The sequence below is a fragment of the Cibotium barometz genome, chromosome 19 (genome assembly GCF_041138505.1).
Source record: "Cibotium barometz isolate CiBa-2024 chromosome 19, ASM4113850v1, whole genome shotgun sequence".
Lineage (NCBI taxonomy): Eukaryota > Viridiplantae > Streptophyta > Polypodiopsida > Cyatheales > Cibotiaceae > Cibotium > Cibotium barometz.
The window spans coordinates 38,522,128-38,547,105 of record NC_141064.1 but is presented as its reverse complement, the minus strand read 5'-3'; the positions used below and the strand labels follow the sequence as shown (position 1 = coordinate 38,547,105).

At 47.4% G+C, this 24,978-nt stretch overlaps 1 protein-coding gene across 2 annotated transcripts in view; it reads left to right on the top strand.

Moving 5' to 3' along the window:
* The window catches only part of LOC147628560 (protein TONNEAU 1b-like), a 60,353-nt gene that overhangs the window by 5,188 nt on the left and 30,187 nt on the right, over positions 1-24,978 (top strand). For both annotated transcript variants that reach the window (XM_086813749.1, XM_086813748.1), the window contains exons 2-4: positions 17,146-17,278; positions 24,180-24,268; positions 24,373-24,498. In XM_086813749.1, the coding sequence (XP_086669875.1) occupies positions 17,146-17,278; positions 24,180-24,268; positions 24,373-24,498 (348 nt within the window). The remainder of the gene's footprint in view (positions 1-17,145; positions 17,279-24,179; positions 24,269-24,372; positions 24,499-24,978) is intronic.

Sequence of the window (24,978 nt, the reverse complement as noted above, 5' to 3'; positions counted from 1 at the left end):
ACCAGCTTCCGGTACAGAGAGGCATCAACTGGCTCACAAGGATCATTCACTGTAAGTTTTGTGTTCGGGTCCATTGGTGACGTGATAGGCTTGCAGTTCTCCATCCCAAAGTCCTCAAGCAACTCATGGACATACCGTTGTTGAGAGACAAAGAACCCCCTTTGGGTCTGCCAGATCTCCAATCCCAAGAAGAAGTGGAGTAATCGGTCATCTCAAACTCCTTTGACAAGGTAGCCTTCGTCACTGCAATGTGCTCCATATGACCGCCGGTGAGAATGAGGTCATCCACATAAAGGATGATCAACGTGACCATGCCGCGTTCCCAAAAGAGATATAGGTTGGGATCTGTAGCCGATCTATGAAATCCGGTCCGTAGAAAGAAGGAATCAATCTTCTGATTCCAAGCCCTGGGAGCTTGCTTAAGACCATACAAGGCCTTTCGCAACCTGTAAACAATCCCCTTTGATCCTTGAACCTCAAAGCCTTGAGGCTGGTCAACATACATCTCCTCTTGTAGGTCAGCATTAAGGAACGCAGATTTAACATCCATCTGAAATACGGACCATCGCTGAGAAGAGGCAAGGCAAGAACGGTCCGAAACGTGGTCATCCTCGCTGTCGGTGCAAAGGTATCCTCATAGTTGATGCCAGGTCGCTGAGCATAACCCTTAGCAACAAGTCTGGCTTTGTGTTTGTCCATTGACCCATCTGACGTATACTTGGTCTTAAAGACCCGCCAATGACAGACCGTTTCGACGGCCTCAGAACCAACTCCCAAGTGTTATTCTTCTCAATGGCATCTAGTTCCACTTGCATGGCTTTCCTCCAAGTATCCTGTGCAAGGGATTTGTTGATGGAAGTGGACTCTTTGTCTCACATGATACGAGACATCAAAGCATAGTTAAGCTCCGCTGAATGACTTTTATCATGAACTCTATGCGATCTTTGAGGTCCGTCCTCTGTGGTCCATTCGGAGGGAAGCTCCGTAACACCCGACTCCCGAAGGGTGTCTAGCAACCACCTGGATACTTGAACAGAACGTGGAGCCTCCTGCTGTTGCAGGGGCTCACCTCCAGCTGCGGGCTCAACTTCTTCAACTAACTGAGGTTGTCTAGCTGGAACAATCGACTGGGAATCATCATCAGAATCATCTGGGTCTCCAAGAAGTGGCGGCTCATCAACAGTGGAAACCGGAACATGTTCATCAAAAACCACATCCCTGTTGACGATGACCTTTTCCTCTTTGGATCATACAACCTTTATCCCTTGGAAAGAGAGTTATATCCCACAAAGACAAGCTTTTGGGACTTTGAGTCGAGCTTCCCCCTCTGTTTCTTTGGAATGTGAACATATGCATCACTCCCAAACACACGGAAATGGGAGACATCTGGTTTCCTGCCAAAATACCTCAAAGGGAGTCATGTTCGGTACTGAAGTCGTCGGAGAACGGTTGAGGATATGGACAGCCGTAGCCACAACCTCTCCCCAAAGTGGATGAGGAAGATCACGATGCTTCAGTATCGTCCTCGTCATCTCCACCACAGTCCTGTTCTTACACTCAACTACTCCATTCTCTGACGGCGAACGTGTATTGGCCAGCTCCCGCTTGATGCCATGTTTCGCACAAAAGCGCACGAATGCATTGGAAGAAAATCCTCCTCCTTTGTCAGCCCTAAGAGTCTTTATCTGCAAGCCAGACTCTTTCTCCACCATGACATGCCACTCCTTGAACCAAGCAAAAGCTTGGTCCTTTTGTGAAAGAAAATAAACCCATTTGAATCTGCTACAATCATTAACAAGCAGCATAAAGTACAAAGAACCTCCCAAGAATGCTGTCTGCATAGGTCCACACAAGTCAGTGTGTACCAACTCCAAAGCTTTCGAATCCTGCTTCGGAAAAGATTCGATGTGCTGTTTACCACGAATGCAAGAACTACAGTGTCCTTGCCTGCTGCCAACGTCTGGCAAGCCAACTACCATTTGGTCTCGGAAAGCTCGCCGCAGCACATCCACATTCAAGTGGCCAAACCGAAAGTGCCACAAATCAATTTGAGAACCTATCAAAGAGGAGAGTGCGGAGCGTTTGTATCTACCATTCTCCACGTTGCCTTCCCAAACAACTTGGCTAGTCTCGCAGTTACGTAGAGCAACAGAATGCTCCTCAAACTCCACCCGGAAGCCAGTCTTGCACACCTCATGCACTGATAACAGATGAAAACCAAGTGTGGGGACGTAAAGAACACGAGAGGAATGCTTTCTCCCTTTGCCATCGGGAATGATCTCCATCCGGCCCTCATTGTGAATCGGTATGGTGGAATTATCGCTAATGAAAATGCGACCTGACTGCCGTTTCAGATCCTGAAAAAAGCCACGGGAAGGAGTCATGTGCTTGGAAGCACCACTATCAAGAATCCATTCCCGAGTATCCTTGGCGGTGAAGCCAACTGCCTCCTCGCTTGAAGAAGATGAAGCATCGGTGTCCAACATCTCGAAATGCACAAAGGCTGGAGTCTTTGCAGTTGAAGCTGAAGAATCAACACTCTTCCCAATCCGCTTGGGACACTTCCTCCAATAGTGGCCTTTCTCGCCACGATCATTACAGGTCCTCTCGGCCTTCAGTTTCTCTCGGTTTGATTCGGGCTTCTTCTCAGAAGACTTCTCCGATGGAGACTTCCCTTTTCCCTTCTTGTTGTTACGGCCTTTCGACTGTTGGCTAGACAAAGCCTCAGAACTTCCGCCCTGTGGAGGGTTCGTGAATCGCTCTTCCTGGTCCAAGACCATGGGCATAAGCTCCTCCCATGTGATGGTGCTGAGTCTGCCACTGGTGATCAAAGAGGAGTAAAAGGTTGAGTAGTGAGAGGGCAAATGTGACAACAACGTTATGGCCATATCCTGCGTCGATAACTCCTTCCCGGCCTGGAGAACCTCTTGCTGAAGAGCCTGCAACTTGTTGATGTGCTCCCGTATCGTTGACGACTTTGTAAGATTCATCACCCGCATCTGAACTTCCAAGGAGATCCTCTTCATGGGTGATACTGTGTTTTATAGAGAAGTCAAATGCTGCCAAATCCCTCTGGCCAGCGTCATATGCTTTATGTGATTGATCACCTGTGGTGTGCAATTGAGGAAGATGAAAGAACGGACTCGGGCATTAGCACGATCCCATAACTGTGCCTGTGCCTCCCGTTTCAACTTCCTTCCGAATAGAGGGTAACTCCCCATCTTCCAACTCCGGCTGCCCAACAACAATGAAATTAGCCAAGTCATAGGACTCCAAAACATATTCCATCATTACCTTCCATATGCCGTAGTTGTTCTTGTCCAACTGTCGGTCCACGGGGAACGTGGGGAGTGTTGGGATCTTCATGTGCTTCTGTGCCATGTCAAGCAAATCTGCCATCTCAAGGGTTCACAAGGTCTTGTGAAGGGAGGTGGGTGGGAAAAAAGAAGAAGAAGAGACTGCAAATAGAATGCAAGGTGGCTGTCCAACGGTGATGGCCGCCTTCTACTCAATCTCCAAGTCCCATACAGCCCAAACAGTCTCCAATCAGCACCTCAATCAACAAACCCTCGACGTCCCACTGTCTCCAAGCTTCAAGCCACTTGGGGCTGTCATACCATGTCAGAATGCACATCGGAAATGAAAGAAAGAGAGAAGCTTGTGTAACTCTGTCACAGGACTGAGTTTTTACCTCTTTTCTTAAGCATTGTAATTATGTTTTAAGCATGTTTAGCATTCACTAATCATGTTTTACTCTCTATATGCATATGTAAGATTGTACACATGTGAGGGTACATATACATGTTTAGTGTGTGTGTGTGTACATGTGTGTGCATGTTTTTTTGGTCTTTCTCTTATATTGTTGCAGGAGCATCAGCTGAGGCATCTTGTGGGTTAGCTCTGCAAGTACAACCGGGTACAGGCAGCCGACACGTGGCACTGATGGCAGGCAACTGATGTGGCATTGCCACGTGGCACAGGTGATGTGGCAGCTGACAAGTGGTACGGCTGGCTGCACAGGATGGACTGTAGCTGATGTGGCACCTGGCTGAAGCGCACGTGTGTGTGGTACACCTGGCTGCAAGAAGCGCAAGTGGCTGGGCAGTCGTGGCTGCAGGTGCTGTTTGCCACGTAGGCAGGTGCACAAGCAAGCACAAGAGAGAAGTGGTGGCTGACTGCATAGGCAGGCTGCAGGCACTGCCACATAGGCAGCTGACGTGGCAAGCGCTGCAGTCATGCAGGCGCACAAGCAAGAGAGAGAGAGAGAAGTGAAACACAAGGCAGCAGCGAAGTGTGGGCGCCGGGCAGCAAAACGTGCAAGGAAAAGCAATGGAGAAAAGCGCCGGGCAGCAAACGCGCAAGCGTTGTTTTTTTTTTTTCCTAAAATGCTACTTGCTTATTTTAAAAAAAAGAAAAAGAAAAAAAAAGAGAAAAAGCTATTCGATAGTCTTTTGGGAAAAGCCTTTGTAATAGATTTTTCTAAGGGGAAAAGCATAGCTTTTTCCGCCAAACTTGTATAAAAAGGGGGCCAAGGCTCTTGTTTCACCACAACACAAACTTTGTGAAAGTTCAAGGAGATCTTCTTTACGTGGGGCAAGGGGATTTCTTCTTGGGAATTGTACAAGGGCTACGCCGACCTCGAGTGATAAATAAATACCTGCGGGGGCGCCACGTTTTGGGGCCAATTGGTCTTTTGTGCAGGAGCACTCTAGCTCCACTTATTCTTTTTCTTCTTCTTCCAAGTTTATTATTCCAGGTCGTAAAGAGATTTAAGTGCGATTAAGTGTGCTCACCGCCCGTGAAGTTTTTGTACCCAACATGGGCATGACTGGGAGCTATGGTATGCAACCAGGTATGCATGGAGGTATGTATGGAGGTTTGCTAGGAGGTATGTACATTGTATGGAACTTTTGGTGGTGGTGGTGGAAGTGCTTTTGGTATGCCTGGTATGGGAGGTGGTATGATGGGCATGGGATCTAATGCTGTGGCAATTCTTTTCTCAAACCATATCCATATGATAATCTTGTTCAAGGCGAGAAGCCAAAAGATTATAAAGAGAGTGGTGCTGCAGTAAAGTTTGATACTTTTAGTGGTGCAAAGGATCGTTTGAAGGCTCTCACCTTCATTCAACTGTTTGATGCGACATTTTTTGGTGGTAACTTCACAGAGGTATCTTAGGTACGAAAGGCAGCTTATTTCCTGAAGGGAAATGCTCTTCAATGGTGGTCGACACTTCTTCATCAGGGAATAGCACCAAGCACATGGGTGAAGTTCAAGCAAATCTTCTCTTCTTTATGGTTGACACTGACTTTTGAGGTGGATGTTATGACAGCTTGGCATCGATTAGATTCCAGCGATTGTAGCAATCTGGAAGAATATAACAAGAAATTTTGGGATGCTCTGCTACCGGTCACATCCTTTAGGCCCGTGTCACTGGTTGAGCAGGTAGAGACATATTGCTGTGGGTTACCCAAGGAGCTTCGTGATTATTGCATTAAAACAAAGGTCATTAATATGACTCAGATGATAGAAAATGCTTAGACTGGATATGCCATGCTTAGTGTTCTGATGTCAGGATTCAAGAATCAACGTCTCTTTTCTAAGAAAGCATCAAAAGAGGCAAAGGAGTCAAAGGAGACCAAAAACACTGAACCACGAGAGAAGGGCCAATCCAAGAAGAGAAAATTTCAACCCTTACCTCAAAGAACAGATGAAGAAAAGAAAGAGCTTATAGCTGGCAACAAATGTTTCTCTTGTGGAGAAGAGAGACATCGTTACTATAGGTGTCCGAAGAGAGCACTTAAAAACGCAGATGATTCACAGGAAGAGTCTAAAGCAAAGAAACAGAAACCGTCTACTGGACTAGTACTTGACTTGATAGGGATGAAGCAAGGGGATGCATCTTCAGAGTTGTGCAGAGCATGGGGAAGACTTCGAGATCAGCAGGTTTTGATCTTTTTCGATCCTGGGGCTCGTGCAAACTTCATCACCCTCGAGCTTGCGGCAAAGTTGGTCATCAAACCAGAGGAGATGGGTGTGTTACATGAGGCTACTTTGGCTTGTCTTGGACATTCGATTGAGGTTACACCGATCATTGGGAAACTGCGTCTCAGTGTGCAGACTTACACAGACAGAGAGGATGATTTCTACATTATGCCTTTGGAGGGTTGTGATGTTTTGTTGGGTATGCCTTGGTGTCATAAGGTTAAAGCGGTAGTAGATACTTTCAAGAGGAAAATCTCTCACTCACAAGAATAAGGAACACACTCTTGATGTAAAGCTTAAAGCAGAATCTATTCTTGTTGTATCGGCCTCGGCCATTTCTCGTTTAATAAAGAAACATCTTTTTGTTTACTTAGTCTTTGTTAAAGAGAATCAGGACACCACAGATTCTAACCTGTCCGAGTTGGACAAGGAAAGATTGGACTTTCTCAAAAGTTTTCAAGATTGTTTTTCAGAGGCTTTGCCAGGGGAGTTGCCGCCTGCTAGGCCTGAGGATCATGGGATTAATTTGATTCCTGGAAGTTCACCACCGAATAAGCCACCCTATAGAGTGAGTGCAGCCCAACAAGAAGAGATTATGAGCCAAGTGCGTGATCTGTTGGACAAAGGGTTGATTCAGTCGAGCTCTTCGCCCTATTGTTCACCAGTGCTTTTGGTACAAAAGAAAGATGGTTCTTGGCGGATGTGCATCGATTACAGGGCACTGAATAAGATTACCATCAAGAACAGATTCCCTAGACCTCGAATTGATGATATTTTGGATCGGTTACAGGGAGCAGCTTACTTCAGTCGTATTGATCGGAAGAGTGGATACCATCAAATTCGCATTAGGCCAGAAGATGTGCACAAGACAGCTTTCAGGACAACTTTTGGACTTTATGAGTTTTTGGTCGTGCCTTTTGGTTGTACGAATGCTCCAACGACTTTTAACAGGATGATGGATCGGATTTTTCGACCCCATCGTGCTTTTGTGGGCACCTTCTTTGATGATATGATTGTGTTTTCTCATTCAGAGAAGGAGCATCGGGAGCATTTGACCAAAGTCTTTGAGGAACTTAGAAAGCATAGGTTGGTTGTCAATGGAAAGAAGAGTGAATTTTTCATGGAGGAGATTCATTTTCTTGGGCACATAGTGTCTAAGGATGGCGTCAGGATGGATCCAGCGAAAGTTGAAGCGGTAAAGAATTGGCCGGATTTGCAGACCGTTCATGATGTGAGAAGTTTCTTAGGACTTTGTTCATATTACAGGAGGTTTATCCGATTCTTTGCAGAAATTGCTTCACCTTTACATCACCTGACCAAAAAGGATGTAAAATTTCGTTGGACAGAGAAGGAAGTGGAAGCTTTCAACAAGCTTAAGGAAAAGCTAACCACTTGTCCAGTTGTGGTTCTACCAGATCTACATAAACCTTTTGTGGTACAGTGTGATGCATGTGGGAATAGCATTGGACCTGTTTTTATGCAGGATGGACATGTTATTGCTTATGAGGGTAGAACTCTGTCACCAGCAGAAAGGAATCTACAAGTTTATGAGAAGGAGCTTCTTGCGATTATTCATGCTCTTTCTACTTGGAAGCATTACCTTCTTGGGGCTGATTTCATGGTTCAGAGTGATCATTAGACTCTTCGATACTTCCTTACTCAAACGAAGCTCTCAGAGAAGCATATGAGATGGACAAACTTTTTGTCCATGTTTCACTTTCAAATTGTTCATGTGGATGGCAAAAAGAATGTGGTTGCGGATGCCTTGCCTAGGAAACCACATGTGGCCGCCGTCTCTATTATCTTTCATCATGAACTTGATGATATGCGAGAACAGATTTAGAGTGGATTTTTGATCGTTTGACTGAAGGAGAGCGAGTTGATCATTATTCTCTCAAGGAAGGATTTTTGATGATGCAATGTGCATGACAAATTGTCACATCTCAGTTGAGGTAGAAGGTTTTGACAGAATGCCATGCTCCGCCTTATGCAGGCCATCGTGGTATTGAGGCTACAGTGAAAGCTTTGGAGGCATTCTTTTATTGGCCTCCTATGCGCAGGGATGCTGATGCTTTTGTTCGTGATTGCATCATTTGTCAAAAGGTGAAGTATGACCAAACATCTATTGTTAGTAACCGAGATCCTCGAATGACGAGTTTATTTTGGAGAGCATTGTTCGAGAACATGAAGACCTCATTGAAGTTCTCATCGTCTTTTCATCCACAAACAGATGGGCAATCGGAAATTGCCAACTCAATTGTATTGGATCTTCTAAAGTGTTATGTTTCGGATCATAAGGAACAGTGGGAAAAGTATCTTCCTTTGGTGGAGTTTGCTTACAACAACACCATTCACACTTCGACAGGTAAGGCACCTTTCGAGACTGTGGAAGGCGGGAAGAAAGTACCTCCGATCTTGCATACAAAAGATAAGATCTTCGAGGCAGATTGTTTTGTGGAGAATATGGATGAGGCTTACAAGAAGGTCAAGGTGGCTCTTCAAAGGACTCAAGAGAAATAGAGAAAGCAGCAAACCTACACTGTCGATCATTGGTTTTTGATTTGGGTGATTGGGTGCTTTTGAGATTTGAGAAGGCGAGACTTAGGAAAATGAAGGGTAAACAGAGCTTATATCCTAAACTGAGTATGCGCGGTACTATGGGCCTTTACAGGTGATTGAGAAGATGAGTGATGTTTCTTATCGTCTTCAGTTACAGGATCATTGGAGGATTCATAATGCATTCGATGTGAGTCTTCTTAGACCTTTCAGAGGTGAGGTGCCTACAGATCAGATTGATGAGACACAACTAGAGGTAGAAGAACTTGATGAGATTCTTCAACCGGAACAGATTCTGGCACATAAAGAAAGAAAAGTCAGAGGAAAAGTTTCACGTCGATATCTGGTGAAGATTGTGAACTATTCACCTACGGATTTGAAGTGGATGGAGGAGGGTGACTTGGTAGATTCACCGAGGATACTACAACTTTACCTCGAGGCTTTTGGTTTGAAGCCTACCTTAGAAAGTGCTTCAACAGGTCAAGCTGTGGATTCCGGAGTACTACCTCTTACTCAAGAGGGGGGTGACTCCGCTCCCTTGTCACAGAGTTCACTTGGATGAGATCTGGAAGTCGCTTGGTGTTCTTATCAGCACACCCGAGGTACTAAACTGATAGTATATCTGCCTATGGGATTGCTATGATATATGTGTACTAGTCACATGGTTTGATTCATGGATATACGAATCTTTATCCATGAATCATTGAGAGAATGGGGATGCCTATTCTAGACTTTCATTTGATAAGCATCAATGTTTACTCATGTTCATGATGTATTGCTGATCATGGGTCCTGAGGGATGGCCATGAGCGGAGCAGGTAAAGCATCCAAGGGGACATGACTATTCACGAGATGGATGCTCTTGATTTATGTTATTCAGATGTTCTGTTTCAGTTGGCAGGACATAGCTTTCTTGTTGCTCTCTTAGGTTCTGTTTCAGTTGGCAGATCCTTTCAATGAACAATCAAGGACGATTGCTTTGTTTTAAGAGGGGGGTATGCTACAGGACTGAGTATTTTACCTCTTTTCTTAAGCATTGTAATTATGTTTTAAGCATGTTTAGCATTCACTAATCATGTTTTACTTTGTACATGCATATGTAAGATTGTACACACGTGTGAGGGTACAGATACATGTTTAGTGTGTGTGTGTGTGTACATGTGTGCGCATGTTTTTTTGGTCTTTCTCTTATCTTGTTGCAAGAGCATCAGCTGAGGCATCTTGTGGGTTAGCTTTGCAAGTACAATCGGGTACAGGCAGCCGACACGTGGCACTGATGGTAGGCAGCTGACGTGGCACTGCCACGTGGCACAGGCGATGTGGCAGCTGACAAGTGGTACGGCTGGCTGCATACGATGGACTGTAGCTGATGTGGCACCTAGCTGAAGCGCACGTGTGTGTGGTACACCTGGCTGCAAGAAGCGCAAGTGGCTGGGCAGTCGTGGCTGCAGGTGCTGCCATGTAGGTAGGCGCACAAGCAAGCGCAAGAGAGAAGCGGTGGCTGATTGCATAGGCAGGCTGCAGGCGCTGCCACTTAGGCAGCTGACGTGGCAGGCGTTGCAGTCATGCAGGTGCACAAGCAAGAGAGAGAGAGAAGCGAAACAAGGCAGCAGCGAAGCGTGGGCGCCGGGCAGCAAACCCGCAAGCGTTTTTTTTTTTCTAAACGCTACTTGCTTATTTTTTTTAATTTTTTTTAAAAAAAAGAGAAAGCTATCCAATAGTCTTTTGGGAAAAGTGTTTGTAATAGATTTTTCTAAGGGGAAAAGCATAGATTTTTCTAAGGGGAAAAGCATAGCTTTTTCCCCCAAACTTGTATAAAAAGGGGGCCAAGGCTCTTGTTTCACCACAACACAAACTGGGTGAAAGTTCAAGGAGATCTCCTCTACGTGGAGCAAGGGGATTTCTTCTAGTGAATTGTACAAGGGCCACGCCAACCTCGAGTGATAAATAAATACATGCGGGGGCGCCACGCTTTGGGCCAATTGGTCTTTTGTGTAGGAGCACTCTAGCTCCACTTATTCTTTTTCTTCTTCTTCCAAGTTTATTATTCTAGTTCGTAAAGAGATTTAAGTGTGATTAAGTGTGCTCACCGCCCGTCAAGTTTCTGAAGGCCGGTTTCAAACTCTGCTATATACACCAATAAAATCCCGGAATACACAATGAATGAGTGTGAAGGCAAGGGGCCATTTTATATGGCCCCTAGCTGCTGGTTGGCCAGCCCAAAACAGGCCGACAGCAGCCTGACTGCTCACGACCAGCAAAATGGTTAGTCGGCGAGGACTGAAAGGGTGGTCGGGTATCAGTAGAGCAGTCGGGCTGCAATAGACACAGTCGGGCAGCACCTGGGGGTAGCCGACAGCCTATACACAGCTCTAGATAAATGGGAAAAAAATACGGAGAGTGAGGGGGGGGGAAACAACCACCTAGGTGGTCTGGAGTGCCAAATGGGGTCACCGCCTCTATCTGTGAGAAAAGGGCCATCTGGCTGAAGCTGTCGCCTGCCAAAAGGTAAAGATGTTATCCAAAATACTCCGATCCTGAACAAAACCAGTCTGAGTGTTATGGATCAAGTCTGGGAGGGAAGATTGAAGTCGCCTTGGCCTTGGCCAAAATCTTGTAGGCCGTCCTAGAAGGGTGATGGGTCTCCACCACTGCTGGATCTCTAATCTATCACCACCCTCCTTGGGAATCAAATGTATCAAGCCCTCTGTGAGCTTCTTTGGCATGGGACCTGTGAGCATAATCTCATTGAAGGCAGTGCGAAGGCCACCTTCCATGAGGTCCCAATGGCGAAGAAAGAAAGAAGCAGGAAGCCTATCCGCCCCCGGGCATTTGCCCCTGGGTAATGCCTTCACCGCCTCCGCTAGCTCCTCTGCAGTAAAAGGGGTCGAGAAGAAAGACCGAAGAGAGGGGGGAACCACCTCTCTCGTGTCTCTCCAGACTCTCTCGTGCGCATCCATCACCTGGGGGGGTAATGGGGCACTAGTGAGAAGAGACCGGAAGAAATCTGTGGTGATGGCTCTCACTTGCGGGGGATCAGAAACAATACCTCCATCCTGGCCACGTAGCCTGCGAATACCGTCTCTCCTTTTGTGAGGGCCAGCTATCTCAAAGAAGTCTCTAGGAATTCTGTCACCGGCCTGAGTCCAGAATGAGGCCGTGGCATGGTATCTATACTCCACCCTCCTCTCCTCAATGGACCGAATCTCCGTGCGGGCAGCAGCGATTTGACTCTCAATCCACGGGCTGTCTGGGGAACTCTCCTGAAGACGTTGTAAAGAGGCTAAGCCCCTCCTCAGACTCCTCTCCTGCTCCCGAAATCCCTCCAATCTCCTCTGGGTTGCCTCCTGTAAGAAAATACTGACCTCCCCAAGGCCCTCATCCAAAGTGTACGTTGCAGATCCTGAGGAAAAGTCTAGACCTGCCCATATCTGCTTACAAATCTCGGGGTCCTGAATGAGGTTGTCTGGAATCCTGGAGCTCACATGTCTATCATGGCTCCATGGGTCCTCTAGGGACAGAATAACTGGGGCATGATCTGAAAATGTAGTGCTTGCCAGAATACCAACCATGCCTCCACGGCTGCAAGCCCACTCGTCCACATAAAACTTGTCTAGTCGAGAGAGGTTGGGGCCAGTGGTTCTTCTATCCGATTGAGAAAAGCTAAGACTCCCAGTGCTGCGCCCAAACTCTGGAATATGCGAAGGGTCTTGTCCCCTAAGAACCAGTATCATCTCCTCCCATGCAGAGTACTCCACCCCTGAGACAGAGGTCGTGCGACCCCAAGTCTGTCCTCCGCTGCCTCTATCATGTTGTTGAAGTTACCGCCCATGCACCAAAAATCAGTTGGGGAAGGGCCTGTCGGATAGTGCTCCAAAAGATAGCTCTACCTGCAGCCGCATTGGGGGCATAAATGTTGAGGAAGCCAATGCAACGTCCTGGAACTATGACTCCTGATTGTGTCACAGGCGGTAGAAGCTGCTCACTGACAGAGAGAGACATTCCTCCCTGCATCCCTGAAGGGCCGAAGGATGGAGACCAAAAAGTATGACTCCTGCTTGGTAGAATCTTCCCGTAGCAGCGGGTACACCCCTGAGTAAGATGGTGCTCCTGAATGTTCCATGAGACAATCCTCATATCAATCTTAGTGTGAGGTGAAACTACCGGAACTGCCCTCCACTCGAAGAGTCTTGGGCGCAGGCTTAGACGGGGAATAGTCATAATCTGTCTTGGTGCAGAGTCGTGCCAAGTGGGCGTGGATCTTGCCCTCCATGTATTGCCACTTTGCCCGAGCATGAGAGAGTGCATACTCCGTGCTCCATCGATCACAATGGAGGTATCTGTAAGAAGGGGGGAGAGGTCTCTGTGTGTTGATCCAGTAAGCTCCATCTTGGCCAAAGGCCATAAATGAGTAAGAACGTCGGTGATCCAGAGATCTTGTAGATGATGCGACAGCTCAACTGCCTGATCTTGTATGGTAGTAGCCACTGACTTTAGATCCCACTTTGTCTTGGGGGCTGCGCTCAAGGGGAAAGAGAAGATCATCGCGCCATTCTCTGGCGTAGAAGGTCTGGAGTTGTGGAAGACCACACATACTCAAATAGGGGCTACGGTCTCCTAGAACTTGTTTGTCCCTTCTGTCGGAAGACACCGGAAGAAACTATAATCCACAGGCTGCCCCAAGATCCTAGGGGGCCCACGTGGAGACTCAAGTGGGAGAGCCCTCTCTGGTGAGGCCGCAATGGTCATCTCCACCAGCTCTGAGAAACGATGAATCAGGCGGTGTAACGGTACTCGCCGGCTGTCTCCTCTCTGGGTTAGGGGTTGCAGGGGGCCAACAGGAATGCTTTGGAGGGGCGGGGGGGGGGGATCGTAGGCACAGAGAAAGAGGAAGGGGAAGATGGAGCGACTACGGGGAGAGTCGGAGGTGAGGGTGGGGGAGGGGGGGGGATCGTAGGCACGGAGAAAGAGGAAGGGGAAGATGGAGCAACTACGGGGAGAGTCGGAGGCGAGGGTGGGAGAGGGGGGGGAGGAGGGGTCGGAGAGGAATGCTGCTGAGAGGTATCCATCGGAGAGGAAGGTTGCTGGGGAAGGCTCGACGAAGCGAGGGTGGGGTCAACCTACCCCACTGGGCACTGAAGGTCAGAGGAGAAGTTGCAACGAGGAATCGGCCCCCACCTCGGGAGGGGGTGTTGTGATAAGTTCTCAAAACGATTCTATGATAGAACCGAATCCTCTTGCATGTTGCCAGCTTGGCGTGCACGGCAGCAATGCTCAGCTCTGGTGCTCGGCTGGCGACCGGGGCGGGGGCCAACCGTCTGCCACTATCCGGCTAATGGGTCATCCATGGTCGGAACGTGGTGCTCCGCGGCCTAGGAACCTACTCTTCCGTTGGCCCCCTGATGAGGATCTGAGTGGGAAGTAGGAGGGGTAACCACCGAGGGCGGTCGCCTACTCTGACGCCGAGGGCAAACTTTGGCCAGATGACCCATCTGTCTGCAAGTAAAGCATTGGCTTGGAAGGATGGAATACTCCACTCGCTGCGTAATGGGATCGCCTCGAAGACTGGGAATAGATATCATGTGAGGCACTGAATCCGACGAGGCAATACAAATGCAGAGAGATGGAATCCCCATTGCTCGTGCGAGGGCCGAGGCAGCGGTGGGGGTTCCATCACTCTCCCGATGGCACCACCAATCACTGGGAGAAGAGGAAGGTATTCCTTCTTGAGGCCTGGAAAGCAAACTGTCACGAGAAAGCCTGAAACTCTAGCTAATGGGTTAGATATGCCGGGTTGAAGCCGTGCTGCCACCGTACGCAGTGCAAAGAAGGCATGGGCCGTACGCAGTGCAATGGGGCTCAGCTGCATGTCAAGATCAGACGCCGCTGGTGAGTCGAACTCAACCTGGTGAGTTGGCCACGCGCGGGGCGGCTATCGACAATCTTGCATACCAAAGTGGAGGCCTCTAGGGATGCGATAGTCGTAGCGAGAAGCTGTAGGTTCGCTTCGGAAAACAAAAGGCAGGTAACAGCGGCCTCAGTCGGGGGAGATGGAGCGATTGCCATGGAGTCCTCTTGGGGGCGAAGACCAGAAGAGGCTGAAACTTGCCGAGACAATGAAGAAATACCCACAACTTGAGGGCCTTGCCGGAGGAACAAGGACGGGCTAGAGATGGTGGAGAAGAGAGGAAAGGGAGGGGTGGAGGGCGCAGAAAGGAAACGAAAAAAGAAAAAAGAAAAGAAAAGAAGAAGAAGAAGAAGAAGAAGGAAAGAAAGAAAGAAATGAAAAAGAAAAAGAAAAGAAAAAACGGGAAAAAAAGAAAAGAAAAAGAGAAAAAAAGAAAAAGAAAAAGAAAAAAGGAAAAAAAGAAAAGAAAGAAAGAAAGAAGAGAAATAGAAGAAACACCAAAAAAGGGAGGGGGAGCGGGCTGAGGAAAGGGTGAGAGGGAGGGGCTGAGGCGGGCATAGGCGAAAAGGAAGGGGGGGGTGCGAAGGCGGAGAGAGGAAAGGTAGGCGGAGATGTGTGTTGGGGGGGGGGTGGCGGAGAGGTGGAGAGGAGAGAGGGGGGGCAGGCGGAGAGGAGAGAGGGAAGCGCAGGCAGCGAAGGGGGGGGGGGCACGCACATTGGCAGAGAGAGGGGAGGCAGGGAAGGCAAGTGCAGCGGGAGGGGGGAGGTTGGCGCAGCTGTAGAGAACGGAGAAAGAGTGAAAAAAAAAACTAGGGGGCAGAAGCAACGGGGGCTGAAAGGAAGGCACGAGGCAGAAGGAAGGGGGCGGAGAAGGAGGTGAAGGGGCGCAGGCAGACAAACGCAGGTGGGGGGGGGAGCTCAAGGTCGCGCTACGCTATCCATGTTGCACATAGCTTATAATCAATATGATGATGATTATGATGATGATGTTGCTACCAATGCTGGTGTTGATGCTGATGCTAATGATAATGGTATGTTGGTGCTAATATTGATGATGATGTTATTCTAATTGTTGCATTAAGTAGGGATTAAGGTAGTTCATGTTGAAGATTAGCCATGGCACGGGTGTGCACGTGACATTCCCTTCTACTAAACTTGATGACGGGGTGGACACTTTGTCATCCTTCCTCCATGGACTTCTACTAACCTTGAACTGCCACCACTGACTTTGACTTTATTGATTGATATTTTTGTCTGAACACCTTTACTCCTGATCTCCACATCCAAGTCTTGATGAAGAACTGAGCATCTGGTCATTGTTGTCCTCATGCTTGCTTTCCCTTAACCTTGACACAGCGTTGGGTCACCTACTGGAAGTGATCATGCTTGTTGCTAGGCCTTTGGAAATGATTTGAGGGCTTAATGAGGTACTGGGTATGTGTACCTACCCTCAGGGAATGCTTCCTCTAGCTTCGCTTGTTTGAGACCACTCCATCTGCTACCTTGCTGTATCCTTTCTGCTGGAATTGTGCACCTTCCTTGGTTAGAATTCTGCACCTTCCTTGGGACATATCTTAGTGGGCTGAGCCTGAATGCTATGATATCAATGTTGCATGTGCGGGAGCCTTGTTGTATTGATCCACAGCCCTAAGCATTATTAAGAACATTGATGCTAATTAACACAAGATTAAGATGGAGGAGAGAGATTAGGTGTCAGGTTTTCTTGTATTACTATGGTACAAAAAGGTAATTTGATGCTTGTACATGATGTAGGCCCATAGGGGTGACTGAATGATGAATTATGAACTGAATGTACTTGATGATGTAATGATTTATACCTTTTGCTTATATATATGGGGGAAGGTTGCAGTCAGCCAGAAGCTTGGACCTGGTTTTAAGTATTTAATGCATAAATTGCTGTGCTTCATATATGATGTTGCCCAAACCTGCTGCCATGCCAGTTGACTGCCAGGCCGCCTGCTGTTGGAACCCCTGATGGCTGCTGACAGCATCTCTGCTGGCTGCTGACAGGGTTCCCAGCTCTTCATTCTGCTGATGATGATGTTGCTACCAATGCTGGTGCTGATGCTGATGCTAATGATGATGGTATGCTGGTGGTAATGCTGATGATGATGCTGACCTAATTGCTGCACTAATCAGGGATTAAGCCAGTTCATGCTGAAGATTAGCCATGGCACGGGCGTGCACGTGACAAAAAAGGTGTACATTGTGGCAAGCCATAGGCTGCCTCTCATCAAAGGGTTCTTGACTCATAGAGTCCTACATCTAGTGATTCGACTCCCTAGAGGAGTGAATGATCCAACACTTAACTTGGCATAGCCTTTTACAAGCTCTTGGTGCAAGAGCCCTGGCCGACCTGTTGTCGGCCAGCAGAATACTATACCCGACTTGAATACTGTGTCGGCTAGCTCTGTAGCAACATCATATATGAATTAAGATCAATTAATGCTCTAGTCACCCTCTTTCAATTTCTTCTAGTGTATTGATGTAATTCAAAATTTGATAATTGTTGCATGGAATTGCCTAGAATGTTCTCAAGTTGAAGCAAATTTAAACATTTCTACTAATTATTTCTAATTAATGATTCATTCGGTTTAATTCCATTCCTTATGCTTTTATACATAGTGGACCCTACTTTGATTGAGAAGGCTTTAACCTTGAATGCTTTGTATACAGGCAGAATTAAGAGCAAACGTCTTTGCTGCAATAGAGGAGGAGGATAGAGCAATGGAAAATGATGAGAATCCTACCTTTGCTTTGCTGGGAAGCTGCAATGAACGTGCAAAGGAACTTCATGCCTCCCCTACAGGCATGTATTTAATAAAGTTTTTCTGTAAGTGCAATTGCATCTATCAGTCAAAGACATGCTGGTGGGCGGGTGCTGTGTGCTTTGATAAAGCTGCTCTGTGTTTGACCTTTACAAAGATGTGTGCTTTTTTGTTGGACCTAGATCTTACTCTTATTCTGACAGATGTACAACACCTGGATCTGCACAATTCGACATGCAGGTTTAGGTGCTGGTTATAGCGGGTGTAATGGGTGCAAGGGCGTAAGAGAAGGTAGTCTTTGTGGAAAGGCAAGTAAATCTCCTTGCACAAATCTGTGTGCATACTATTTAGATTAGGAGAATTTTGGGTGTGGGGTCAGGATGATATGCAGCAGATTATCAGGATGAAGGCACCTTTGCTGTGGACAGGCTTCCCAAATGCAGTAGACCTGTGGACTAGGGACAGAGGATGTGTGCAGAACAGTGTCGGCCAAAGCAGCTGCAAATGGGTGGACTCGGTGCGTGCTCATATCCTTAGAAGCCTTACAGGCCCGTGACCATCATCCCCGGGGGAGGGGAGTCACGGGAAAGCTGTCCAGCGGTCAGCTCTAGCTGCACAGAGACTTTTTGCTGCTTACATGTTCCACTGAGAGGAAAGGAGCCTATTTAGTAATTATAGGCTGCTCAGTTGCCCAAGTTCCTACCCTGGCTTTTAAGGTGTAAACATGCCTCTAGCCCACCCATTTGCTGCTGACTCTTCTGCACATCCCATGGAGTGCCTGCCTCACAATCTACTGCATTTGGCGGCAGCCTGCCCCACTGGTAGTCTTTCATGAAGTATTAGTGTAGTGTAGGGACAGTAGTTAAGATGGCAAGTAAGTGGGGCTCAGGTCAGTGTTAATATGCTGGTAGTTAGGGCGAGCAATTTTCTGAAAAGGAATGGCTGTTACTCCAGCTGTATTCATGGGATTCCCTTAAGCCATCGGGTGAGGTGGCCAATTGAAGGAAATGTCCTAGGGATTTAATTGTCTTAAATGTGTAGGGTCTCTCCTTAGGACATTTCTCCTCTAATTGGCCACCTCACCCACTAGCATAGCCCTTGAGACTTTCTCACATACCCATCCACAGGGGTATCCTGTAAATACAGGTGTTATAACAATGGTTGGCAACAACTACTTTTGTGCATCTATAAGGTTTCCATAGACCTAACCAAGGATTATCTGATGTAGAACCACAAAGCGTTAGGGCTAGACCCACATACTTGAGACAACCTAATAGAGGTTTCATAGACCTGACATCGTAGTATGCATTGCATGGTTGCAATGGATTGTGGCTAGAAACTCACCACCCAACTGTAGGTTCGGTACCTCAAACCACCCTCGCACTTGAGGTCCGATTGCCTCGAGCCTACCAAGACTAGATAACCCCAACCTGGCGTGCCATAAGGTTGAGCCACTCGTTTGCAGCTCCATGGCCCTGAGCGAGAATTGTGAGGTTGGTCACATCTAGAGTCGGGTCCATGATCAAATGCATGTGGTTGAAAGGAGTCTTGACACTCAAATGATAAGAATACGACCCTTTCTGTTGGTGAGGGTGCTGTGAACGTTGCCAAGGGGAGTTGGGTTGAAATTGAAAGTTGCCAGTTGAGGATTGTTCAGAACCATCGCAACTCGCTCGGTGTAGTGAATGGTGGCAACAAGGTGGACTTGACTGTACTTTTGCTCATCGGTACGAAGTGGGGGCTGTAAACCTTCAATGAAGGCATGAAGCTTGTCCATTGGAGACAAAGAATCAATCTGTAGTATCGGACTAGTTATTTGTTGTACTGATTTGCTACTTCCCTTAGTGCTAGTCTTCATTATGGCTGAGTGTGCCCTGCATCTCTGGAGGTTTGACAGAAACTCAGTACGAAGGGCTTTGTGTGAATATTCCTCTTATGTGTGTGTGTGTGTGGAGTGCGTGTGTGAGAGCATATCTTGATACAGAGTTCTACACCCACTATTGGGCACTGATGACGTTAGTGGGGATGTCGTAGTATCTAGTCCATACTATGCATAATGGAGTTGATAGTTATATAGTCTTGTGGGTTGACTACCATGAGTATATAACATGCACGTTTCTAAAAGGTGAATTTGGACATGTTCCTGGATTCATCTAGGTATATATATATATATAAGAAGCGAGAGAACTAGTTTGGTCCAAGTGGCGTAACCGAGCTCGCGCTTGAAAATCTACATTTGTAGGAATGAATTGCTTACGGATGACTTGGTCAAATTTCTTCCACGTTGTAACCGTTTTTCTAGTATGCTGTCGTCGTTACCACCCCAAAGCAAAGTTGTGACATGTGAAGGATGTGACCGTCGTAAACACAACCTTAGGCTAACTAAACTGCACTTAATGATGCTTAAGAAATAGACAGATAGTGTCAATGCAATGCAATGCAGTTGTATTAGATGAATGGGTTACAATGAGATCTGAATAGATCTATGATGTTGTCCTAGGTGTAGATCCTTCTCGGGATGAGAAGAATGGGCTGAATGCTGATGCTGAGGACTGTTCCTTGCTCCAATGCTGAGGTCCACCCTTCGATGCCGGCTTCCCTCTATGTAGGAGATAAGAATCATGACTTATATGGTGAATATGCTGATATGCTGGATAAACTGCTGTCCCACTGACTTTCCCTTGTCTCCTGGGAAGGAAACATTGAAGGGATGGCTTGGAACTGATGTGATGCTGAACTGATGCTGAAACGCAGATGCTCTCCTTGTTGCCTGGGAAGGAAACGCTGAGTAGATGGATGCTCAATGTGTTTGCTGAACTGGATGAGATGCGCTGAACTGAACTAGATGATCTATGCGTTGAACTGTCTACAATTGCTGGATTTGAGAAGCCAGTGTGTCCATGAGTGTGTCCATGGACTCTTGAAGATGCTGTTGGAATTGCTACTGCATCTGCTGGCTTCAAATTGATGTTTCCATGTATTCTATGCATTTAGTGTTTTTTTTACATATTTTATACAGTATATATTTGAAATTTTGTACATGTGAAAACTTGTAGGTAGGAAACTTGTAGGAAACTTTGGACTGATTTTATGAAACACGTTTGGAATGCGTTTGAAACTTTTAGGAAACCCGTTTCAAACAACCCCCTAACTACTATGATTGGGACTGAGTTGTTGCGGATGAAGAGGGAGCAGAGAGGTTTTTTATTTTTTTGTAAACCATAAATCCAAATTTGCACACCCAAAGTGTGTTGTGTCCACATGATGATGAATTTGTGGGTTTCTTGAACATCAAATGTCCACATTGTGTTGGGTGTTGTTTTTGTTGTTTTTTTCTTTGTTAAAGGCAAGTACTCGTCAAAGGTAAAAATACTTTTTTGCTATTTTTCTTCACGCTTTTTTTTTCTTTGCTTTGGGCCAGCCGTGGGCATGCGTGTTGAGCTGCTTGTTTTTTTTTCCCCCTCTGTTGATGATGTGGCCTTTGATAAGGCTAAGGTTTATAAGCCTTATTGTTTTAAAAACATTGTCTTTTTTTTTTTTTGGAAGAGTCATGGCTTTGTGGTGAAGAGAGGCGACTCCATAAAATGACGATTCACCCCTAGAAGAAGTGATTGCATCCCACAATGGTCGGAAGTGGTGGAGGGAGCCCACTAGGCCTTTTTCAACCTCCGTCAGTCCATCAAAATTTTTTTTTTCTGTGTAGAAGACGCTACTGTGTATTTGGGAGAAATGGAAAAATTAGGCAAAATTGGGCAAAGGGGTAAAAATTAGCAGGGGCATTCTCTCCCTTTCTTCCATACAAACCTTGCTAAAGCTGATTTTAGGTTGACCACCTTAGGCCTTTTTAAGACTCGGCCCACTTCAAAAAAACATGCCCTTTCTTGCTTTCTAAAAAAAGCCATAGCCTGCTTTTCTTAGTGCATCAACATGCCACCATTCTCCTGCACAATCTCATCCTGCGGGCTCTCTCTACGTGAGGATCATCTGCCTCTTCCTCTCTTGCATGCAGGCCCTCTGTGCTTCCGCCTGTGCTGCTGCCGGCTATGCGCCTTGCGTTGATTGGTCCCAGCGTTGCCTTGGCCGCCCATCATGTGGCAGGCCCACATCTGCCGCGTTGCTGGCCCCTCACAGGTGGCTGCTGTGCATAGCTTTGGCAGTCGGCAAGACTGGCCCCCCTAGGGTGCCGCATGGCTGCACATACAGCCATCTCAAGGCTGGCCAGGCTGCCCCCCCTCTCTGGCCGCCCTGCTAGCTGGCTTGCGCGCCCATCTGGTCGGCTGGTCTGGGCTGTGCCAACTGGCCACCTTGTGGGCTGCCTTGTGTGCCCCTTGGTTGGCCGCCCTTGACTACGCCTCCAGGCCCCATGGCTGCGCTGGCCAGGGCTTCCCTATGTTCGTCCAAACCTGGCCATGCGCTGGCCGTTCTGGTCACGCCCCTAGCTGGGCTCTCTTGCCCCATCTGCACGGCCTGATTCAACCCATTTCCTGTGCGCCAACCAGCCCATACACCCTGCCTGAAATATGTTTCCCAGCTTCTCAGGTCTCAGCGCTGGATAGCGTTGCCTCTAGGTGGCATCATGGCTTTCATGCATGAAAGGGTGAAATCAGCCTGCATATACAGGGTGCTTTTTCCTCGTTCCCCTGCTCCTTGCACATCCATGCATAAGAGCTCTCCTTTCCCAAAAGCAATCGGTAAAGGCATTGTCTTGTGTACTTCTTGCGTTAGCCCATCAATCCCCACATCCATGGGTTCTATCCTTGCAAGATCCGGGTCTGTTACCACTGTTAACCCACATACGTGAGAAACCCTAATAGAGGTTTTGTAGACCCGACGTCGTACGCATCACATGACCACGATGGATTGTGGCTAGTGACTCACCACCCAACCATAGGTTCAACCCCCGAGCGTGAGGTCCGATTGCCGTCAGCTTGCCAAGACCGAATGACAAGCTTGCTTGTCCGTTGCGTGGATACCTCTCATAAGTGTCCCCAAGGTCACTTATATAGCAATAACCTAGCTTTTTTTTTCCCCAAGAAAAAGATCCTTCTATTAGTAAATAGCCACGATGGGCTAAATACAACCCTGAAGGGCTAGATACAAACTCGCCTCGTGTATAGGGCGGGTACCAAATAATCTGAATGTGGAGAAAGATGGACTTCCCTTTTGGCTGACTGCTCTACGAGGAGAAGGCTATCTCATACAGAGGGAGGGGGGGGGGGGGAGGATAACCACACAGGTGGTCTGTAATGCCAAGTGGGATCGCCACCTCTATTGGTGGTAAAAGGGCCAGGCCGCCATAGCCTCAAGAAAGCTTCCTGCCACTTCCGCATGTAGTTAGAGCCACTTTGCAACTTCCCCATTGACCGCGGAGGGTATGGATGATGTTGAGCCAAATGCTCGTGATGGACTCCTTAGGCGGAGTGTGGGTACCCTCGATGGCTTCGTTGCATCTCGCTCGCCATGTGCTAGGCTGCAATGCTACTGCAAATTTCCCATCTCTAGCATGAGCCCGATCTCCAGTGTCAGTGGCTGGTACTTCCGAAATGCGGAGGTGAGAAACCTGAAGAGCTAGCCCCCCACCATCCTCCTCATAAGCTCTAGCAACCTCAGCCTCTGTGGCCCAAGCGACGGTGCCCCATGTAATGATCCGGGTTGAGGTCTTGTCCATCGTGAAGATGCGGAGAATCCGTTGCTAAACCTGCTGAGCCTTCGGGAAATCCCAAAGACAATGTCGCTAAGACTCTCGAGGGTGGCCGCACCTCGTGCAAGCTGCTGGTCGACCTCCAATGGCTAACCACGTGCCAACCGCCAACCTCCTGTATGCCATCAGCCAAAGAAAGAGGGTGATCTTTTGAGGCCGAAAACTGTCCCAGAGCCACTTCTAAAAATCTGAGAGGAAACGTTGGGAGAGGCCCTGACTGCCAATGTACTGCTGTTGCTAGGGTGCCATCAATCTTTGGCATCTGAATCTTGCGACCTAGCCGCGTTGTGTATGCAAAAAAAGGGGGCATCCAAAGTCTCCTCCCTATTAGTAGGATCACGCCAAGTCCACTTTCCCGAGTTCCACTCGAGGCGTGTGAGAGATCGGCTCTCCCATATCCATAGCTGCCAGAATCTCTCCCTGGCCACCTTGGCCAGTGGGGGGCTATGTGCCACTCACGTGACTGAAATCGAATCACCCTCAACCGTTGTAAGGTGCAACCATTGAAATCCTCCAAGGGGCTCTCAGATCTCTCTAATATGCCATGGGGACCAATAGAAAAAGTGAGTAAACCATTGGCCTCATCCACTCTGTGGACGGCCAAAAGAATATCATGCCTAGTAAATATGCCTAGCCATAGTGGGGGGGTCGGGTTTGGGATAGGTGTTAGCCACTCCTGAGGAATAGCAGAGTCGATGTTGATGCTGAGCTTGTCTCTACCCCGGATCCCTGCAAGGCCTCTCTCCTGAACCTCCGGGGCTAACTGTCTGTGTGCAAGCCATCTCCAAGGGACCTGGCAGGTCCTATGCTCAACGCGCCCCATAGTCACAAAAAAATGCCTTTCGTCGAAACGAAAGGTGCGAAACGTTTCTAGCACAAAACTTTTTGGAACAAATTGGAAACGTGTGAAATTTTGGCATTTCACCCAAATCTGACTCTCTCTCTCTATATATATATATTTTCACTTATGATGCAGTTATTGTGTTCAGATCTGTTGAGGGAAGGAAGGAAAGGAGGGAGGGAAGGGGAGCAGGCAGGTCTGACGGATGCGGGGTGAGAGGGAGGGAGGGAACGCTCATGTGTGTGTGCGTGTCTCAATGGTGTCCGTCCACCCGTTCCCTAATCCTGCCATGCTTTTCCCTAGTGTAGTTTGCTGCATCTATATGTGGGGGGTTTGTTTTTCAATTATTCACAAGTTGCCCAATCACTCAGAAAGTGTTGACAGCTTTTACCTTCTGCAGGTAAACTTCTGACTGCCCTGATATGCGACTACTTGGAATGGTGTCAATTGGAACACACCTTGAAAGTGTATCTACCTGAATGCAATCTGGTATTATGGCTTTTCCTTACAAGACATGCAAGCCTTTCAATGACCTTTTGGACTCTTAGATCTATCTTTGCAGGCTAATTATGATAGTGATACTTGTTTATCAGCCAAGAGGGTTTTGGAAATCAGAGCTGAAAGAGAAATTGGGCCAAAAAGCAGATATGGGAGCAAGCAAAGAGGAGGAGCGTTTTCCTCTTTTAGTTGACATTGTGGAATCATACTTGAAGCTCGAGGTATGCAGTTTTTAACCACTTGATGACAAAGTATAAAAGTGACACATCAAAGTTTCAACTTTTAGCCATAGTAGGATATTTTTAATGTTTATGCATGTGTATATGTGTGGAGTCTTTTTTTTTTTTTCCCCATTGAGTAGATCCTACTAATAGTTAACCATATCGCCGTGCGTACGCACTTTCCCCGGCCTTAGGTACATCTACCTTGGCCACACCTAGCCATGCATAAACGGGGTGCCTTCAGTGGGGCTTAAATGACTGGATCTACCATCTACAGGTTGATTGCAGATGTGTGGTGCTCAATCTGCAATGGAAGCTACACAGTTAATGAGTGTTCCCATGGAGACACTATAAAAAATCTTTAAATAGAGTGGGAAATTCTGACACTCAAAACTGCATGTGTAGGGAAAGTAGGCAGCTAACAACCCCTCTCCAGGGACCACATAGGCGACTGCTCAATTTCAAGAGCCCATGCTGCAG